The sequence below is a fragment of the Streptopelia decaocto genome (assembly GCF_964273445.1).
Source record: "Streptopelia decaocto genome assembly, chromosome: 1".
Lineage (NCBI taxonomy): Eukaryota > Metazoa > Chordata > Aves > Columbiformes > Columbidae > Streptopelia > Streptopelia decaocto.
Window position 1 is genome coordinate 26,501,903 of NC_138663.1, and position 19,475 is coordinate 26,521,377.

The 19,475-nt window shown below is 41.8% G+C and overlaps 1 protein-coding gene across 1 annotated transcript in view; it reads left to right on the plus strand.

Moving 5' to 3' along the window:
• LOC309435132 (uncharacterized protein) overlaps positions 1 to 19,475 on the plus strand; it is a 56,970-nt gene that overhangs the window by 17,524 nt on the left and 19,971 nt on the right. The window contains exons 10-24 of the mRNA XM_082043045.1: positions 944 to 1,004; positions 1,161 to 1,426; positions 2,304 to 2,451; positions 3,106 to 3,161; positions 3,917 to 4,028; positions 5,679 to 5,707; positions 5,810 to 5,876; positions 8,496 to 8,551; positions 9,519 to 9,630; positions 11,281 to 11,309; positions 11,412 to 11,478; positions 14,098 to 14,153; positions 15,121 to 15,232; positions 16,883 to 16,911; positions 17,014 to 17,080. Of these exons, the coding sequence (XP_081899171.1) occupies positions 944 to 1,004; positions 1,161 to 1,426; positions 2,304 to 2,451; positions 3,106 to 3,161; positions 3,917 to 4,028; positions 5,679 to 5,707; positions 5,810 to 5,876; positions 8,496 to 8,551; positions 9,519 to 9,630; positions 11,281 to 11,309; positions 11,412 to 11,478; positions 14,098 to 14,153; positions 15,121 to 15,232; positions 16,883 to 16,911; positions 17,014 to 17,080 (1,267 nt within the window). The remainder of the gene's footprint in view (positions 1 to 943; positions 1,005 to 1,160; positions 1,427 to 2,303; positions 2,452 to 3,105; positions 3,162 to 3,916; positions 4,029 to 5,678; positions 5,708 to 5,809; positions 5,877 to 8,495; positions 8,552 to 9,518; positions 9,631 to 11,280; positions 11,310 to 11,411; positions 11,479 to 14,097; positions 14,154 to 15,120; positions 15,233 to 16,882; positions 16,912 to 17,013; positions 17,081 to 19,475) is intronic.

Consider the following 19,475-nt stretch of genomic DNA (forward strand, 5'->3'; position numbering starts at 1 on the left):
TGCTAACCTATTCTGTTCTTCTCCAAACATTGTTATTATTTCCTGTAAATTTGGTGATAGAATCCTAACTGCTCAGAAAAAGGGCATTTATTTACCAAGATCTACTGAAATCCTTCATCACCTAGTTCTCCTTTCCTCCTCGTCAGGTTCCTCAAGAGCACTCAATAGATGACTTATTCAAATGGGTCATCTTTTTTCTGCTATGAGATGGCATTCCATGCTTGCATGTGATCTCACACTGCATGTTTTCCCTCTCTTTTGAATGCTTCGGTAGTATTCTTTCTGTCAGCTACAAGCTCTCATAGCTGTTTTTACTGAAGTTCTGAATGGTTTTCAACTTCTGCAGTGATGTCCGGAGCATCTAATCTGTTGCACTGGGACTCTGCAGTGGTGAGGAACCTGAGTGTACTAGTTGAACCCTCTCTGTGATGGTAGAGATACAAGCATGTTTAGTTTTAAATATGGTTTAATTTTCTTGCACTGATTTAAATAGAAATGACGCATTTTTCTGGCATGATTTTTAAATGTAGGGATATTTTAGTAAGTGTACTTGCAGGTACTAATTTATGCATTCAGTCTAGGGATCTTAACAGTTACTTGTGTTGTGTGTATTTGCAAGCAAGCATCCTGAAACTGCAATCGTAACTACAGCTGACTTTTACAAATATTAAAACCAGACGTTTAGAACTCTTATGCATCTCAACATAGTTTTGGAAAGAATTTGCAAAAGGTGTCTGCGCAGTGTTTTGGGGTGAAATACTTACTGAATTGCATATGTGAGAAGTGTTTGCATAGTTAGAACTATAGGATGGAGGAAGCACCTGAGCACTATCAAAAGGACAAGCCGATTGTATTTACTGTTCAAGATTTGATGTGAACAAAGGATTTGTTTTTGTTACCGTTTTAAAAAAATTGGTTTGCTTAAATAAATCTTTATTTACAGAAGCCGCAGAAGCCAAACTTGACACTGTTAATGAAAGCTTCCCAGAAGTTCAGGAAAAAGAGTAAGCTATTTGGAAAAGATTGTATGATATCCTGATATATAAAAGTAGACTTGATAAGTAGGGTTTTGGTTTTTGTGGGTGGTTTTTTGTTTTTTTTTTTTCTGTTTACATAACTCCTTTCGTTCACATGCATTTTTCCTTTTCTTATGCTTTAAGACGATGGTGATGGTTCTACAATTGAAAGTCCTAAGTCACCAAAGAAAAGCCTCAAAGAAGAACAGGAGGAGGAAGATCAGGAAGATGAAGAAATTCAGTCTAAAGACATACAGGTGGAGAAGCAGGGAAAGAAAACAAAACGTAAAGGGGAAATTAATGAGAAATTGAAGTATTTTAGTAATGCTAAGTATGAAGGGGAAGCTTGGTGTGGAACTGGAGATGTCTGTGATGATGATCATAAAATAAGTAAAGAACTTGATGAAAAGGTGGAGGAATCTGTTGATACTCCTGTGTCTTTATAGCTGGGTGTTATGAAAAGGTGCGAGAAAATGTAACTTCTATGTCTCCAAAGATAATGAATAATGAAGTATCTTGCAAGTCAGTGCCAAAACAAGCTGTCTTTCAAAATCTAAGTAATTTGCAAGATACACAAGAAAGCCAGAATAGGAAAAGCATGATTCAGGAGAAGTTTCACAGAAATGCAGCAAAAAGCCCAAAGCTTGAAAGCCAAAGACCAAACTCTGTTGTTCTTGAATGTGTGGGTGATGAAGATACTGAGGAAGCCCTGAAGCGAGAAAGGGAAAACTTGTGCTTAAAGAGCAGTCAAGAAAATTTAAGAGCAGCATTTCACTCAAGCACCAAAGTAAGCATATAGGGATGATCCAATGACAACATTATTTTCTAAGGGTGATACAGGTAAGAAACAAATAGTAAACTGGATTTCTCTTAATACTTATTCTTCACATATATCCATCTTTCGATCATCCTTTTTGGTATTAGAAAATGTCTCACTGCTAGCCAAATCAGTTTCTTAGGTATAAGAATAATATCAGGCAACATTTTCCATATTTTTTTATATTGGTTGCAGTGGTTTTGCAGTAAAAAGAATAGGCGGTAGACTGTTTCTGGAATCAATTGAATTTTTCTCAGGGGCTTTGCAGAACTGGAGGTGAGACTTAGAACATTAGGCATTGCTTTCTACTCATGCAGATTCCCATGGAAAAACTGAAAGTCTTGTAAAACAAAGCTCAACAAAGTTTCCCTGTTGTCTTACACAAGAAAGGTATTTTTCAAGTTGTTGATGGATGGCAAAAAAGGTGCTTGTTTCTGCTCTTTCCAGCTGCTTTGATCCATTTCTTTTAGGGAGAATCACCTGAATGGGAAGAAAAGGAGGAGGAGCAGGAGAAAGAAGACACTGGTGAAAAGCTACAGACTGCAGTTCTTGAGGGAGTGAAGAATTCTATTTGTAATGATAACCATCAAGTCCACAACGCTTCAAAAGAAAATGCTGGTGAGAGAAATGAATTAGTAAATACTAGTCCCAGTTATTCCTCTCTAAATGTTAATGCACACTAAATGAAAGAAAATGGTGATTGACCTCTAAGACAGCAAATGTTTCCCTTGCCTGTGAATGCTAGTGGGCATTGGCAGAGAAGGAAAGCAGCTTTTGTTCCTTTTCATTAATTCTTGAAGAACTGCAATTATGATTTTGGATTCCCAGTAATGCTATATGAAGCAAGTACCATTCTTGCTTGCATTGCTCTGTTGTCCCTTAAGTAATCCGAACACAACACACACATGATAAAAAAATGGAGGACTAAGAGTGTCTTGGGTGTGACAGTAGTATTCCCCTTACTGGCCCATGTTGTTGGATTGAAAAGCTGTGATTGTTCTTAGCTGAAGGCTAGGAGAGATTTTAGTTAAGCTGAGAGCTGTTTGTTCTAGTACCTCACCTTCTACAGTTTTAAAATGTAGAGGGTCTCTCCAGTGCCACAGCTGTGTGTGCTTGAAAGCATTACCAGCTTCTTCAGAGTTGAGCACTTTGGTTCTTACCTCAGGTCTCAGAGTAGGAGCAGAAGGCATCTTTTGGATGCAGGGCTTGACCAACGGGGAAAGCAGAGTCAACTAAAACCACTCAGTGTCTCACTTGTTACCTCATTTATAGGTGCCCTGCCAGCCGAGGGAGCAGAGGAAGATAATGATTCTCCCTGGGATTCCGAGGTACTGTCTGTGGAAGACTCAGGGGTCCCCACCAGAAGGGGTGCATGGAGGGGAGGAGTAAGATCCAGAAGCACTTGAGAGCTTGCTGTTGCCTTGATCCCTAACGCTGATAAGGCTCGTTTCTTCTACTGCTTCTACTCCACGTTTATAACCAGGGCCTGGCAGGATTGTTGCTTTTTCACCATGCAGCTCTATTCTGCTGACCTGGTCAGCGATTTTCCTTAGGGTATAACCTGTATGGTTAGCTCTTCTGATTGGATCCCCTCTAGCTTTTGTAGGTGTGCTCCAGCCCTTTTTGTAAGCTCTGCCTTGCTAGTCTTCATTCAATCCAAATTGGCCTTGTGACTGGGAGTATCAATATATTCCGTCACCATGCAGGATACGTGCCTAAGAAACATAAGCAGAAACTTGAATGTCAGGTACTAGTTCAGTACAGAAGTTGGATCACCACAGACCTGCAGCTATTGGTTCGCAACCCACGTCTTGAGTTGCCATGTTAGTTTTCCTTTCTGGCTGTCCAGTTTCTCAGTGTGACAGAACAGTTTAGATGAGTTATAAGGTTTTTGCCTAAGACCTGAAAACACACACAACTGTTGTGATTTTCCAGTATAGTACATCTTGGTGTGTCCTTTCCTGGGGTCTTATAAAAGGTTTTTGTACCTCTAATATACTTGATACCATGCTGTGCAAGTTGGCTTTTTGCGTAGAAATGAGTTGAAAATGCATTTGTACCCATTGTCATGCATATGTTTTAGATTATAGAGTCGGATTGTGAAGGTCTGAGGGAAGTATCATCCGGTGTGTTTCTCCCAGCTGCAGACAGACAAGGAATATACTCCAAGATTGTCTCCGAGGAATGCAACAACGGTAACTTCCTGGGGGACTAGATGTTTGTCTGTAGGCATTTATAGACTAAAGTGAACTTTTATCAGTGTCTGTCTTAGCAATGCTGTTCCGATGTGGGTGCATGCTGTAGCAATGAAGTGCTTACTGTTTGAATTAACACCAGTAATCATAGCGCTTGCTGGCCACTTTGTAAAGAAAGTTGTCTTGTTTGCATTCTGTGTGTTCTTTGGACGTGTTTGTATTTTTTTGGATTCAGGTTCTTGTTGCACGATGATGAAAGTGTATGTGTTTTAGGACTGACCTGCCTGAACACTTAAACGTTACTGGATGCTAACGCATCAGAAGAAAGCTGTGATCTGGCTAAACATTTTTACCCCCAGCTTAATTTTTGATAGCTTTCTGTTTCGCTTTGCCTAGGAGCTAAAATGGGACCGAAAGTTCAGGTTTTGTTGCTAAGGGTTTCTGCCTGTGTTTTGTGATACTGTCTCCCTAGCATCTTGAGCATAGGATGGCAGGGAAGTTTAGCTCTTGGGGTAGAACTCTTTCCAGAAGAACTTCTCCTTTACCAGGTGGTTTGTCGATCCTGCTTCTAGGATAGGTACAATAGGACAACTGAAGAAGCTAATCCAGTTTGAGTTTAGTAAGCTAGAAGCAAAACTTGACAAGCTCCTGGGAGCTTCTAAATCGACTTGTTGAGTAGTTGTCATGGAAGTCTGCTTTGTGTGATTCCACTAAGGCAAATTTAAAATCCCTGTGGGAAGGGGGTGAAAGATCATTATGGTGATCTTTCTAAGGTTTTCAATAGTGCTAGACCACCAAGTGAAGTGAAATCAAATACCGTTTGCTTTTAATATTTTTTTTTTTTGATCCAAAAGTTTTGCTGTGGAGCCGTTCTTAGTAACACTTCACGGACTCATTTCATGCGAGGACTCAAACTCAAAGAATTAAGCAGAGGATTTGAGAAACATAGGTGGGCCAGTAGATTGTGTGGGTTTGGAAATGATTTAATGCTGGACAACATTTAAGGAAAAAAAAGTATTTGGAACTATACTACAAATGCAGATGACAACCAAACAACATTTGTTTGTTTCCTTGCAAGCTAAACCAGAACAATTTGATGCGAACTAGCTCGATTTTCTTTTTTCTTTTATTTTCCTTTTGCTGAATGACACATGTGAGGTTTCTGTGTCTGCACCCATGCTTGCCGTGTCCCATCAATGGAAAGGAAAATACTCCTTCACACAAACCACTTGCAGAATTGCAGTCGTAGCGCTGGTGCGCTGTTTTGTGATCATTCGCTATAGCAGACCGGATTTGGTTTTACAAATAATCCTTTTAGAAAACAGGATTCAGCTCCTCAAAAGGACTAAGTATTTTGATTTTGTTCGTTCAACAAGCCCGACCTTATTGCTTCACATGAATTGTCCTAGTTTTGTGATTATTGTTTTTTAAATCCAAGGTGCGTGATGGGAAGTGTGTGGTGTCCATTTCTGATATAGTCCTACAAATGCTATATGATGAGGCAAATTGAATGTTAGGCATCATACTCTTGATGAAAGAATGCTTTCAACTAATACTTAGCTGCAAACCTGGTGATGTTGAATGGAGTAAAAGAGACCTTCAATTAAATAAAATCACATTTTTCAAAACATTTTTTTTTTTAACCTCCAGGCTTTTCAGAGAAACCCAGCAATTCCCAGGTAAGTATTTGTTCATGTCAGATTGGCTACTTGCTGTCCTCATTGAATAGTATGTGGTTACTTTGAAATTGGCCTATTGTCATTGGATTGTGTCTTTTCTAGCTGAAGACTCCAGAATCTGCTTTGGAAGTGAAGGAAACCTCTCCTAAAAAAAGGCAGCAGGAATCAGGTAACGTTTAGTTCATGTGGTTCTGGGTTTAGCTTCATAATCTTTCTGGAGAGGAGTATTTAGTAAAGCATCTGATTGATTTGTTTTGCAGATCTGTTGGAGGAATTAGGTTTAGGAGATGCAGATGATGTTGAAGGTATTCATAGCAGTCTCTGTAGTGTTTTGGGTTTTTTTATGGCCAGACACATTGTACTGGCATGTTTTTTTCCTAATACTAAATTAATGGTTCTAGCAAGGTGTTCTGGGAAAAGAAGGTCTACTGAAATACGCCTCTATGCATGTGTGTGCTCCTCCTCTGGTCTGCCATTCAACACTGCAAATACCCTTCCATGATGTGGGCTTCCTCCTCTATACCTGCTGTCATCTCCCCTTTTCAGGGGAGTCCTGAAGTTTGCTTTCCTTCCAGTTTCTCAAAAAAACCCTTCCTGATATTTGTGGTTCCCCGAGCATGTGCCGTAGCTGATTCCGGGCTAGGGATCTGCAATTTAAGCTGTCCAGGTGCTGCAGGTGAGACAGAAAGGATCGTTCTTGGGCTCATCCGGTAGCTGTACGTAGCAGGAATGATTGCTTCCCTGGCTTTTCTCTACCTGTCTGGCAGTTGCTTTGGAACGTGTAGCAAATACATTCCTTTGAGGCTGGAAACTGCCCAGCAGGTTCAGAGGCAGGGGAAGGAAGCGGGGAAGAGAGACAAGGTGGGAGGAAATGACAGTGTCAGCGTGTTGCCAGGAATTCTCTGTTTTTGGAAACAAGGATAAAAGTGACACAGCTAGTTGGTCCACTAGAAATTGGAGGGAGGATATATGACTTCAGTGGTTTTTTAGTTTCCTTGTTTTAACGTTTATTGATTTCCATATCTACTATTGAGATGAGTTTTTAAGAGTTGCTACATTCAGCTATTGAAAATAGAAATGAGAGAGAGGTGAGCAGATCTGTCAGCAAGTACGTGAACTTGTAACTTTGAAGTATAGAATACAAATGGTTCCAAGCACCTTGGCATCCTCGCTTTAGGGGGATAAAAAAAGTACCATATTTCTTTTGGCAATAATAGAGATTAAACTTCTCCCTAGGAAAAATCTCTCTCTCTCCTCTTGCTCTTCCAGTCCTCCTCTCCACCACCTCTTCCTCTCGCTCTTCTCGTCTCTCTCATGTCTTTGCAGTGGGTAAGCAAGAGCAGGTCCTCTTGTGCCCTTTGTTTTGTGGTGATAGCGTTTTTGTAAGATGCATAGAGGTTTGTTAAAAGTTGTTCAAGCATGAGTGCTGGTTTTGTCTGTATTACACAATAATGTGAGATGTAGCCCCATAGCGGATCATTACGTTGTATATACGTTTGTATAATATTACAAACACAGAACAACCACCTTTTCGTAGCTCGTTTCGTGTCAGCTACTTTTCTGGTGTGTCTTTATTCATTTGTGCCATGTTAGTGTTTCCCCAGGTGTTATCGTGAAGATCAAGTGTTAAGAAGTACATGTGACAATTTCCTTCCAACTTTTATGGTTGGCTTTTGGTTTAAGCAATTTAGATGGCTTCAGCAAAGCATCACAGTTCCTGCGGCACAAAGCTGTATGACTCTAAAAGGCCTGAATGCCATCCTTCACAAGTTTATTTCATAAATCTGGAAAAAAAGTGCAGTATCTTGCACAACTGAGTGTTCAATGAGAGATTAGATTTCCCGATCTATTTACTTTGTTACTACTCATCAGAACTTATTGAAATATGTTTTTGGGTCAAGAGTGTTGGGTCAGCTTGGATCAGTAGTGTTGTTCCTATCTTTTCTGTATAGAAGAGTAGCTGCTTTGCACTGTCATCTGCACAAAATCACTATGGAAGACAATTGATGAGGAGGGAAATCTCAGAGGAGAGAGGAGTGGTAAAGGCTCATTGGAGAGAGCACTAGAAGTCACATGAGTGAATCCTGAGTCAGTTTTACCTAATGGAGTAGCTTAAAAGAGCCAAATGAAGATAGTCGCATCTGGCCAGGAACCCACTGAGACTGAACCTTTTGTTTGTCTGGTAGAGAAGAGATTTGGATGTTAATCCCCTAAGATAGAAACAACTTTTGCGTGTTTGGCGTGTGTTGGAGCTGTGAGCCCATACTCTGTGTTTCAGTGGCAATGCTGAGGTGTTGAGCGTCTGGGAAGGTGCAGGGTAACACCCCTCTGTCCAGGAAGAGCTTTCTTGGTGGCGCTACAAAACGCGCGTTGTTGCTTCATGATTTTAGTGTGAGGGTGTTTTGGACAGTGTTTCTACATTACCTCCTGTGCAGCGGAAAGCAGTAGTAAGTGCCAGATTCTGGTTCTGTAGGCTGGAGAGCGGGTGACCTAAACTCTGTATCTCACCGGACTGCAGCATGCAGGAGTGTCTTCCTGAATTGGGCTGGGTGTTGCTTGTAGCTGTGTCAGCTGTTGTGCATATCCATCTTCTGCTGGAAAGGAGGCAAGAGGAGGTGGCAGTGAAAAGGAAATACCATGATGTGACCAGGCGTGAAGAAACACTCTCTTCTTAGGTTGTCCTTAGCAAGAGAACCACTGCGCATCTTTTGGATGCAGGGCTTGACCGACGGGGAAAAGCAGAGTGAACTAAAACCACTCAGTGTCTCACTTGTTACCTCATTTATAGGTGCCCTGCCAGCCGAGGGAGCAGAGGAAGATAATGATTCTCCCTGGGATTCCGAGGTACTGTCTGTGGAAGACTCAGGGGTCCCCACCAGAAGGGGTGCATGGAGGGGAGGAGTAAGATCCAGAAGCACTTGAGAGCTTGCTGTTGCCTTGAGCCCTAACGCTGATAAGGCTCGTCTCTTCTACTGCTTCTACTCCATGTTTGTAACCAGGGCCTGGCAGGATTGTTGCTTTTTCACCATGCAGCCCTGTTCTGCTGACCTGGTCAGCGATTTTCCTTAGGGTCTATAACCTAGACGGTTAGCTGCTTCTGATCAGATTCCCTCTACCTTTTGGAGGTGTACTGCAGCCCTTTTTGGAAGTCGGGTTAAACAGAGATACCGCACATCCTGGCTGTATGTGCCCTTTTAGTTCTGTCTGTGGTAATAGGCGGGCTAGAAGAAAATAAGCAGGGTCTGTAGCTAACCCCCTCTGGCTTTGCTTGTGAGAAATAAAAACAAACTCTTTCCTACCCCCTTCTTAAAAATACAGGACTAAGGACTAAATTATTTCTTTCCGTTTTTTTTTTGGGGGGGGGGTAGCCTGAGTTTCTGTAAGCTCTGCCTTGCTAGTCTTCATTCAATCCAAATTGGCCTTGTGACTGGGAGTATCGATGTATTCCGTCACCATGCAGGATACGTGCCTAAGAAACATAAGCAGAAACTTGAATGTCAGGTACTAGTTCAGTACAGAAGTTGGATCACCACAGACCTGCAGCTATTGGTTCGCAACCCACATCTTGAGTTGCCATGTTAGTTTTCCTTTCTGGCTGTCCAGTTTCTCAGTGTGACAGAACAGTTTAGATGAGTTGTCAGGTTTTTGCCTAAGACCTGAAAACACACACAATCTTGGTGTGTCCTTTCCTGGGGTCTTATAAAAGGTTTTTGTACCTCTAATATACTTGATACCATGCTGTGCAAGTTGGCTTTTTGCATAGAAATGAGTTGAAAATGCATTTGTACCAATTGTCACGCATATGTTTTAGATTATAGAGTCGAATTGTGAAGGTCTGAGGGAAGTATCGTCCGGTGTGTTTCTCCCAGCTGCAGACAGACAAGGAATATACTCCAAGATTGTCTCCGAGGAATGCAACAACGGTAACTTCCTGGGGGACTAGATGTTTGTCTGTAGGCATTTATAGACTAAAGTGAACTTTTATCAGTGTCTGTGTTAGCAGTGCTGTTCCGATGTGGGTGCATGCTATAGCAATGAAGTGCTTACTGTTTGAATTAACACCAGTAATCATAGCGCTTGCTGGCCACTTTGTAAAGGAAGTTGTCTTGTTTGCATTCTGTGTGTTCTTTGGACGTGTTTGTATTTTTTTGGATTCAGGTTCTTGTTGCACGATGATGAAAGTGTATGTGTTTTAGGACTGACCTGCCTGAACACTTAAACGTTACTGGATGCTAACGCATCAGAAGAAAGCTGTGATCTGGCTAAACATTTTTACCCCCAGCTTAATTTTTGATAGCTTTCTGTTTCGCTTTGCCTAGGAGCTAAAATGGGACCGAAAGTTCAGGTTTTGTTGCTAAGGGTTTCTGCCTGTGTTTTGTGATACTGTCTCCCTAGCATCTTGAGCATAGGATGGCAGGGAAGTTTAGCTCTTGGGGTAGAACTCTTTCCAGAAGAACTTCTCCTTTACCAGGTGGTTTGTCGATCCTGCTTCTAGGATAGGTACAATAGGACAACTGAAGAAGCTAATCCAGTTTGAGTTTAGTAAGCTAGAAGCAAAACTTGACAAGCTCCTGGGAGCTTCTAAATCGACTTGTTGAGTAGTTGTCATGGAAGTCTGCTTTGTGTGATTCCACTAAGGCAAATTTAAAATCCCTGTGGGAAGGGGGTGAAAGATCATTATGGTGATCTTTCGAAGGTTTTCCATAGTGCTAGACCACCAAGTGAAGTGAAATCAAATACCGTTTGCTTTTAATATTTTTTTTTTTTGATCCAAAAGTTTTGCTGTGGAGCCGTTCTTAGTAACACTTCACGGACTCATTTCATGCGAGGACTCAAACTCAAAGAATTAAGCAGAGGATTTGAGAAACATAGGTGGGCCAGTAGATTGTGTGGGTTTGGAAATGATTTAATGCTGGACAACATTTAAGGAAAAAAAAGTATTTGGAACTATACTACAAATGCAGATGACAACCAAACAACATTTGTTTGTTTCCTTGCAAGCTAAACCAGAACAATTTGATGCGAACTAGCTCGATTTTCTTTTTTCTTTTATTTTCCTTTTGCTGAATGACACATGTGAGGTTTCTGTGTCTGCACCCATGCTTGCCGTGTCCCATCAATGGAAAGGAAAATACTCCTTCACGCAAACCACTTGCAGAATTGCAGTCGTAGCGCTGGTGCGCTGTTTTGTGATCATTCGCTATAGCAGACCGGATTTGGTTTTACAAATAATCCTTTTAGAAAACAGGATTCAGCTCCTCAAAAGGACTAAGTATTTTGATTTTGTTCGTTCAACAAGCCCGACCTTATTGCTTCACATGAATTGTCCTAGTTTTGTGATTATTGTTTTTTAAATCCAAGGTGCGTGATGGGAAGTGTGTGGTGTCCATTTCTGATATAGTCCTACAAATGCTATATGATGAGGCAAATTGAATGTTAGGCATCATACTCTTGATGAAAGAATGCTTTCAACTAATACTTAGCTGCAAACCTGGTGATGTTGAATGGAGTAAAAGAGACCTTCAATTAAATAAAATCACATTTTTCAAAACATTTTTTTTTTTAACCTCCAGGCTTTTCAGAGAAACCCAGCAATTCCCAGGTAAGTATTTGTTCATGTCAGATTGGCTACTTGCTGTCCTCATTGAATAGTATGTGGTTACTTTGAAATTGGCCTATTGTCATTGGATTGTGTCTTTTCTAGCTGAAGACTCCAGAATCTGCTTTGGAAGTGAAGGAAACCTCTCCTAAAAAAAGGCAGCAGGAATCAGGTAACGTTTAGTTCATGTGGTTCTGGGTTTAGCTTCATAATCTTTCTGGAGAGGAGTATTTAGTAAAGCATCTGATTGATTTGTTTTGCAGATCTGTTGGAGGAATTAGGTTTAGGAGATGCAGATGATATTGAAGGTATTCATAGCAGTCTCTGTAGTGTTTTGGGTTTTTTTATGGCCAGACACATTGTACTGGCATGTTTTGTTCCTAATACTAAATTAATGGTTCTAGCAAGGTGTTCTGGGAAAAGAAGGTCTACTGAAATACGCCTCTATGCATGTGTGTGCTCCTCCTCTGGTCTGCCATCCAACACTGCAAATACCCTTCCATGATGTGGGCTTCCTCCTCTATACCTGCTGTCATCTCCCCTTTTCAGGGGAGTCCTGAAGTTTGCTTTCCTTCCAGTTTCTCAAAAAAACCCTTCCTGATATTTGTGGTTCCCCGAGCATGTGCCGTAGCTGATTCCGGGCTAGGGATCTGCAATTTAAGCTGTCCAGGTGCTGCAGGTGAGACAGAAAGGATCGTTCTTGGGCTCATCCGGTAGCTGTACGTAGCAGGAATGATTGCTTCCCTGGCTTTTCTCTACCTGTCTGGCAGTTGCTTTGGAACGTGTAGCAAATACATTCCTTTGAGGCTGGAAACTGCCCAGCAGGTTCAGAGGCAGGGGAAGGAAGCGGGGAAGAGAGACAAGGTGGGAGGAAATGACAGTGTCAGCGTGTTGCCAGGAATTCTCTGTTTTTGGAAACAAGGATAAAAGTGACACAGCTAGTTGGTCCACTAGAAATTGGAGGGAGGATATATGACTTCAGTGGTTTTTTAGTTTCCTTGTTTTAACGTTTATTGATTTCCATATCTACTATTGAGATGAGTTTTTAAGAGTTGCTACATTCAGCTATTGAAAATAGAAATGAGAGAGAGGTGAGCAGATCTGTCAGCAAGTACGTGAACTTGTAACTTTGAAGTATAGAATACAAATGGTTCCAAGCACCTTGGCATCCTCGCTTTAGGGGGATAAAAAAAGTACCATATTTCTTTTGGCAATAATAGAGATTAAACTTCTCCCTAGGAAAAATCTCTCTCTCTCCTCTTGCTCTTCCAGTCCTCCTCTCCACCACCTCTTCCTCTCGCTCTTCTCGTCTCTCTCATGTCTTTGCAGTGGGTAAGCAAGAGCAGGTCCTCTTGTGCCCTTTGTTTTGTGGTGATAGCGTTTTTGTAAGATGCATAGAGGTTTGTTAAAAGTTGTTCAAGCATGAGTGCTGGTTTTGTCTGTATTACACAATAATGTGAGATGTAGCCCCATAGCGGATCATTACGTTGTATATACGTTTGTATAATATTACAAACACAGAACAACCACCTTTTCGTAGCTCGTTTCGTGTCAGCTACTTTTCTGGTGTGTCTTTATTCATTTGTGCCATGTTAGTGTTTCCCCAGGTGTTATCGTGAAGATCAAGTGTTAAGAAGTACATGTGACAATTTCCTTCCAACTTTTATGGTTGGCTTTTGGTTTAAGCAATTTAGATGGCTTCAGCAAAGCATCACAGTTCCTGCGGCACAAAGCTGTATGACTCTAAAAGGCCTGAATGCCATCCTTCACAAGTTTATTTCATAAATCTGGAAAAAAAGTGCAGTATCTTGCACAACTGAGTGTTCAATGAGAGATTAGATTTCCCGATCTATTTACTTTGTTACTACTCATCAGAACTTATTGAAATATGTTTTTGGGTCAAGAGTGTTGGGTCAGCTTGGATCAGTAGTGTTGTTCCTATCTTTTCTGTATAGAAGAGTAGCTGCTTTGCACTGTCATCTGCACAAAATCACTATGGAAGACAATTGATGAGGAGGGAAATCTCAGAGGAGAGAGGAGTGGTAAAGGCTCATTGGAGAGAGCACTAGAAGTCACATGAGTGAATCCTGAGTCAGTTTTACCTAATGGAGTAGCTTAAAAGAGCCAAATGAAGATAGTCGCATCTGGCCAGGAACCCACTGAGACTGAACCTTTTGTTTGTCTGGTAGAGAAGAGATTTGGATGTTAATCCCCTAAGATAGAAACAACTTTTGCGTGTTTGGCGTGTGTTGGAGCTGTGAGCCCATACTCTGTGTTTCAGTGGCAATGCTGAGGTGTTGAGCGTCTGGGAAGGTGCAGGGTAACACCCCTCTGTCCAGGAAGAGCTTTCTTGGTGGCGCTACAAAACGCGCGTTGTTGCTTCATGATTTTAGTGTGAGGGTGTTTTGGACAGTGTTTCTACATTACCTCCTGTGCAGCGGAAAGCAGTAGTAAGTGCCAGATTCTGGTTCTGTAGGCTGGAGAGCGGGTGACCTAAACTCTGTATCTCACCGGACTGCAGCATGCAGGAGTGTCTTCCTGAATTGGGCTGGGTGTTGCTTGTAGCTGTGTCAGCTGTTGTGCAGATCCATCTTCTGCTGGAAAGGAGGCAAGAGGAGGTGGCAGTGAAAAGGAAATACCATGATGTGACCAGGCGTGAAGAAACACTCTCTTCTTAGGTTGTCCTTAGCAAGAGAACCACTGCGCATCTTTTGGATGCAGGGCTTGACCGACGGGGAAAAGCAGAGTGAACTAAAACCACTCAGTGTCTCACTTGTTACCTCATTTATAGGTGCCCTGCCAGCCGAGGGAGCAGAGGAAGATAATGATTCTCCCTGGGATTCCGAGGTACTGTCTGTGGAAGACTCAGGGGTCCCCACCAGAAGGGGTGCATGGAAGGGAGGAGTAAGATCCAGAAGCACTTGAGAGCTTGCTGTTGCCTTGAGCCCTAACGCTGATAAGGCTCGTCTCTTCTACTGCTTCTACTCCATGTTTGTAACCAGGGCCTGGCAGGATTGTTGCTTTTTCACCATGCAGCCCTGTTCTGCTGACCTGGTCAGCGATTTTCCTTAGGGTCTATAACCTAGACGGTTAGCTGCTTCTGATCAGATTCCCTCTACCTTTTGGAGGTGTACTGCAGCCCTTTTTGGAAGTCGGGTTAAACAGAGATACCGCACATCCTGGCTGTATGTGCCCTTTTAGTTCTGTCTGTGGTAATAGGCGGGCTAGAAGAAAATAAGCAGGGTCTGTAGCTAACCCCCTCTGGCTTTGCTTGTGAGAAATAAAAACAAACTCTTTCCTACCCCCTTCTTAAAAATACAGGACTAAGGACTAAATTATTTCTTTCCGTTTTTTTTTTGGGGGGGGGGTAGCCTGAGTTTCTGTAAGCTCTGCCTTGCTAGTCTTCATTCAATCCAAATTGGCCTTGTGACTGGGAGTATCGATGTATTCCGTCACCATGCAGGATACGTGCCTAAGAAACATAAGCAGAAACTTGAATGTCAGGTACTAGTTCAGTACAGAAGTTGGATCACCACAGACCTGCAGCTATTGGTTCGCAACCCACATCTTGAGTTGCCATGTTAGTTTTCCTTTCTGGCTGTCCAGTTTCTCAGTGTGACAGAACAGTTTAGATGAGTTGTCAGGTTTTTGCCTAAGACCTGAAAACACACACAATCTTGGTGTGTCCTTTCCTGGGGTCTTATAAAAGGTTTTTGTACCTCTAATATACTTGATACCATGCTGTGCAAGTTGGCTTTTTGCATAGAAATGAGTTGAAAATGCATTTGTACCAATTGTCACGCATATGTTTTAGATTATAGAGTCGAATTGTGAAGGTCTGAGGGAAGTATCGTCCGGTGTGTTTCTCCCAGCTGCAGACAGACAAGGAATATACTCCAAGATTGTTTCCGAGGAATGCAACAACGGTAACTTCCTGGGGGACTAGATGTTTGTCTGTAGGCATTTATAGACTAAAGTGAACTTTTATCAGTGTCTGTCTTAGCAATGCTGTTCCGATGTGGGTGCATGCTATAGCAATGAAGTGCTTACTGTTTGAATTAACACCAGTAATCATAGCGCTTGCTGGCCACTTTGTAAAGGAAGTTGTCTTGTTTGCATTCTGTGTGTTCTTTGGACGTGTTTGTATTTTTTTGGATTCAGGTTCTTGTTGCATGATGATGAAAGTGTATGTGTTTTAGGACTGACCTGCCTGAACACTTAAACGTTACTGGATGCTAACGCATCAGAAGAAAGCTGTGATCTGGCTAAACATTTTTACCCCCAGCTTAATTTTTGATAGCTTTCTGTTTCGCTTTGCCTAGGAGCTAAAATGGGACCGAAAGTTCAGGTTTTGTTGCTAAGGGTTTCTGCCTGTGTTTTGTGATACTGTCTCCCTAGCATCTTGAGCATAGGATGGCAGGGAAGTTTTGCTCTTGGGGTAGAACTCTTTCCAGAAGAACTTCTCCTTTACCAGGTGGTTTGTCGATCCTGCTTCTAGGATAGGTACAATAGGACAACTGAAGAAGCTAATCCACTTTGAGTTTAGTAAGCTAGAAGCAAAACTTGACAAGCTCCTGGGAGCTTCTAAATCGACTTGTTGAGTAGTTGTCATGGAAGTCTGCTTTGTGTGATTCCACTAAGGCAAATTTAAAATCCCTGTGGGAAGGGGGTGAAAGATCATTATGCTGATCTTTCTAAGGTTTTCAATAGTGCTAGACCACCAAGTGAAGTGAAATCAAATACCGTTTGCTTTTAATATTTTTTTTTTTTTGATCCAAAAGTTTTGCTGTGGAGCCGTTCTTAGTAACACTTCACGGACTCATTTCATGCGAGGACTCAAACTCAAAGAATTAAGCAGAGGATTTGAGAAACATAGGTGGGCCAGTAGATTGTGTGGGTTTGGAAATGATTTAATGCTGGACAACATTTAAGGAAAAAGAAGTATTTGGAACTATACTACAAATGCAGATGACAACCAAACAACATTTGTTTGTTTCCTTGCAAGCTAAACCAGAACAATTTGATGCGAACTAGCTCGATTTTCTTTTTTCTTTTATTTTCCTTTTGCTGAATGACACATGTGAGGTTTCTGTGTCTGCACCCATGCTTGCCGTGTCCCATCAATGGAAAGGAAAATACTCCTTCACACAAACCACTTGCAGAATTGCAGTCGTAGCGCTGGTGCGCTGTTTTGTGATCATTCGCTATAGCAGACCGGATTTGGTTTTACAAATAATCCTTTTAGAAAACAGGATTCAGTTCCTCAAAAGGACTAAGTATTTTGATTTTGTTCGTTCAACAAGCCCGACCTTATTGCTTCACATGAATTGTCCTAGTTTTGTGATTATTGTTTTTTAAATCCAAGGTGCGTGATGGGAAGTGTGTGGTGTCCATTTCTGATATAGTCCTACAAATGCTATATGATGAGGCAAATTGAATGTTAGGCATCATACTCTTGATGAAAGAATGCTTTCAACTAATACTTAGCTGCAAACCTGGTGATGTTGAATGGAGTAAAAGAGACCTTCAATTAAATAAAATCACATTTTTCAAAACATTTTTTTTTTAACCTCCAGGCTTTTCAGAGAAACCCAGCAATTCCCAGGTAAGTATTTGTTCATGTCAGATTGGCTACTTGCTGTCCTCATTGAATAGTATGTGGTTACTTTGAAATTGGCCTATTGTCATTGGATTGTGTCTTTTCTAGCTGAAGACTCCAGAATCTGCTTTGGAAGTGAAGGAAACCTCTCCTAAAAAAAGGCAGCAGGAATCAGGTAACGTTTAGTTCATGTGGTTCTGGGTTTAGCTTCATAATCTTTCTGGAGAGGAGTATTTAGTAAAGCATCTGATTTATTTGTTTTGCAGATCTGTTGGAGGAATTAGGTTTAGGAGATGCAGATGATATTGAAGGTATTCATAGCAGTCTCTGTAGTGTTTTGGGTTTTTTTATGGCCAGACACATTGTACTGGCATGTTTTGTTCCTAATACTAAATTAATGGTTCTAGCAAGGTGTTCTGGGAAAAGAAGGTCTACTGAAATACGCCTCTATGCATGTGTGTGCTCCTCCTCTGGTCTGCCATTCAACACTGCAAATACCCTTCCATGATGTGGGCTTCCTCCTCTATACCTGCTGTCATCTCCCCTTTTCAGGGGAGTCCTGAAGTTTGCTTTCCTTCCAGTTTCTCAAAAAAACCCTTCCTGATATTTGTGGTTCCCCGAGCATGTGCCGTAGCTGATTCCGGGCTAGGGATCTGCAATTTAAGCTGTCCAGGTGCTGCAGGTGAGACAGAAAGGATCGTTCTTGGGCTCAGCCGGTAGCTGTACGTAGCAGGAATGATTGCTTCCCTGGCTTTTCTCTACCTGTCTGGCAGTTGCTTTGGAACGTGTAGCAAATACATTCCTTTGAGGCTGGAAACTGCCCAGCAGGTTCAGAGGCAGGGGAAGGAAGCGGGGAAGAGAGACAAGGTGGGAGGAAATGACAGTGTCAGCGTGTTGCCAGGAATTCTCTGTTTTTGGAAACAAGGATAAAAGTGACACAGCTAGTTGGTCCACTAGAAATTGGAGGGAGGATATATGACTTCAGTGGTTTTTTAGTTTCCTTGTTTTAACGTTTATTGATTTCCATATCTACTATTGAGATGAGTTTTTAAGAGTTGCTACATTCAGCTATTGAAAATAGAAATGAGAGAGAGGTGAGCAGATCTGTCAGCAAGTACGTGAACTTGTAACTTTGAAGTATAGAATACAAATGGTTCCAAGCACCTTGGCATCCTCGCTTTAGGGGGATAAAAAAAGTACCATATTTCTTTTGGCAATAATAGAGATTAAACTTCTCCCTAGGAAAAATCTCTCTCTCTCCTCTTGCTCTTCCAGTCCTCCTCTCCACCACCTCTTCCTCTCGCTCTTCTCGTCTCTCTCATGTCTTTGCAGTGGGTAAGCAAGAGCAGGTCCTCTTGTGCCCTTTGTTTTGTGGTGATAGCGTTTTTGTAAGATGCATAGAGGTTTGTTAAAAGTTGTTCAAGCATGAGTGCTGGTTTTGTCTGTATTACACAATAATGTGAGATGTAGCCCCATAGCGGATCATTACGTTGTATATACGTTTGTATAATATTACAAACACAGAACAACCACCTTTTCGTAGCTCGTTTCGTGTCAGCTACTTTTCTGGTGTGTCTTTATTCATTTGTGCCATGTTAGTGTTTCCCCAGGTGTTATCGTGAAGATCAAGTGTTAAGAAGTACATGTGACAATTTCCTTCCAACTTTTATGGTTGGCTTTTGGTTTAAGCAATTTAGATGGCTTCAGCAAAGCATCACAGTTCCTGCGGCACAAAGCTGTATGACTCTAAAAGGCCTGAATGCCATCCTTCACAAGTTTATTTCATAAATCTGGAAAAAAAGTGCAGTATCTTGCACAACTGAGTGTTCAATGAGAGATTAGATTTCCCGATCTATTTACTTTGTTACTACTCATCAGAACTTATTGAAATATGTTTTTGGGTCAAGAGTGTTGGGTCAGCTTGGATCAGTAGTGTTGTTCCTATCTTTTCTGTATAGAAGAGTAGCTGCTTTGCACTGTCATCTGCACAAAATCACTATGGAAGACAATTGATGAGGAGGGAAATCTCAGAGGAGAGAGGAGTGGTAAAGGCTCATTGGAGAGAGCACTAGAAGTCACATGAGTGAATCCTGAGTCAGTTTTACCTAATGGAGTAGCTTAAAAGAGCCAAATGAAGATAGTCGCATCTGGCCAGGAACCCACTGAGACTGAACCTTTTGTTTGTCTGGTAGAGAAGAGATTTGGATGTTAATCCCCTAAGATAGAAACAACTTTTGCGTGTTTGGCGTGTGTTGGAGCTGTGAGCCCATACTCTGTGTTTCAGTGGCAATGCTGAGGTGTTGAGCGTCTGGGAAGGTGCAGGGTAACACCCCTCTGTCCAGGAAGAGCTTTCTTGGTGGCGCTACAAAACGCGCGTTGTTGCTTCATGATTTTAGTGTGAGGGTGTTTTGGACAGTGTTTCTACATTACCTCCTGTGCAGCGGAAAGCAGTAGTAAGTGCCAGATTCTGGTTCTGTAGGCTGGAGAGCGGGTGACCTAAACTCTGTATCTCACCGGACTGCAGCATGCAGGAGTGTCTTCCTGAATTGGGCTGGGTGTTGCTTGTAGCT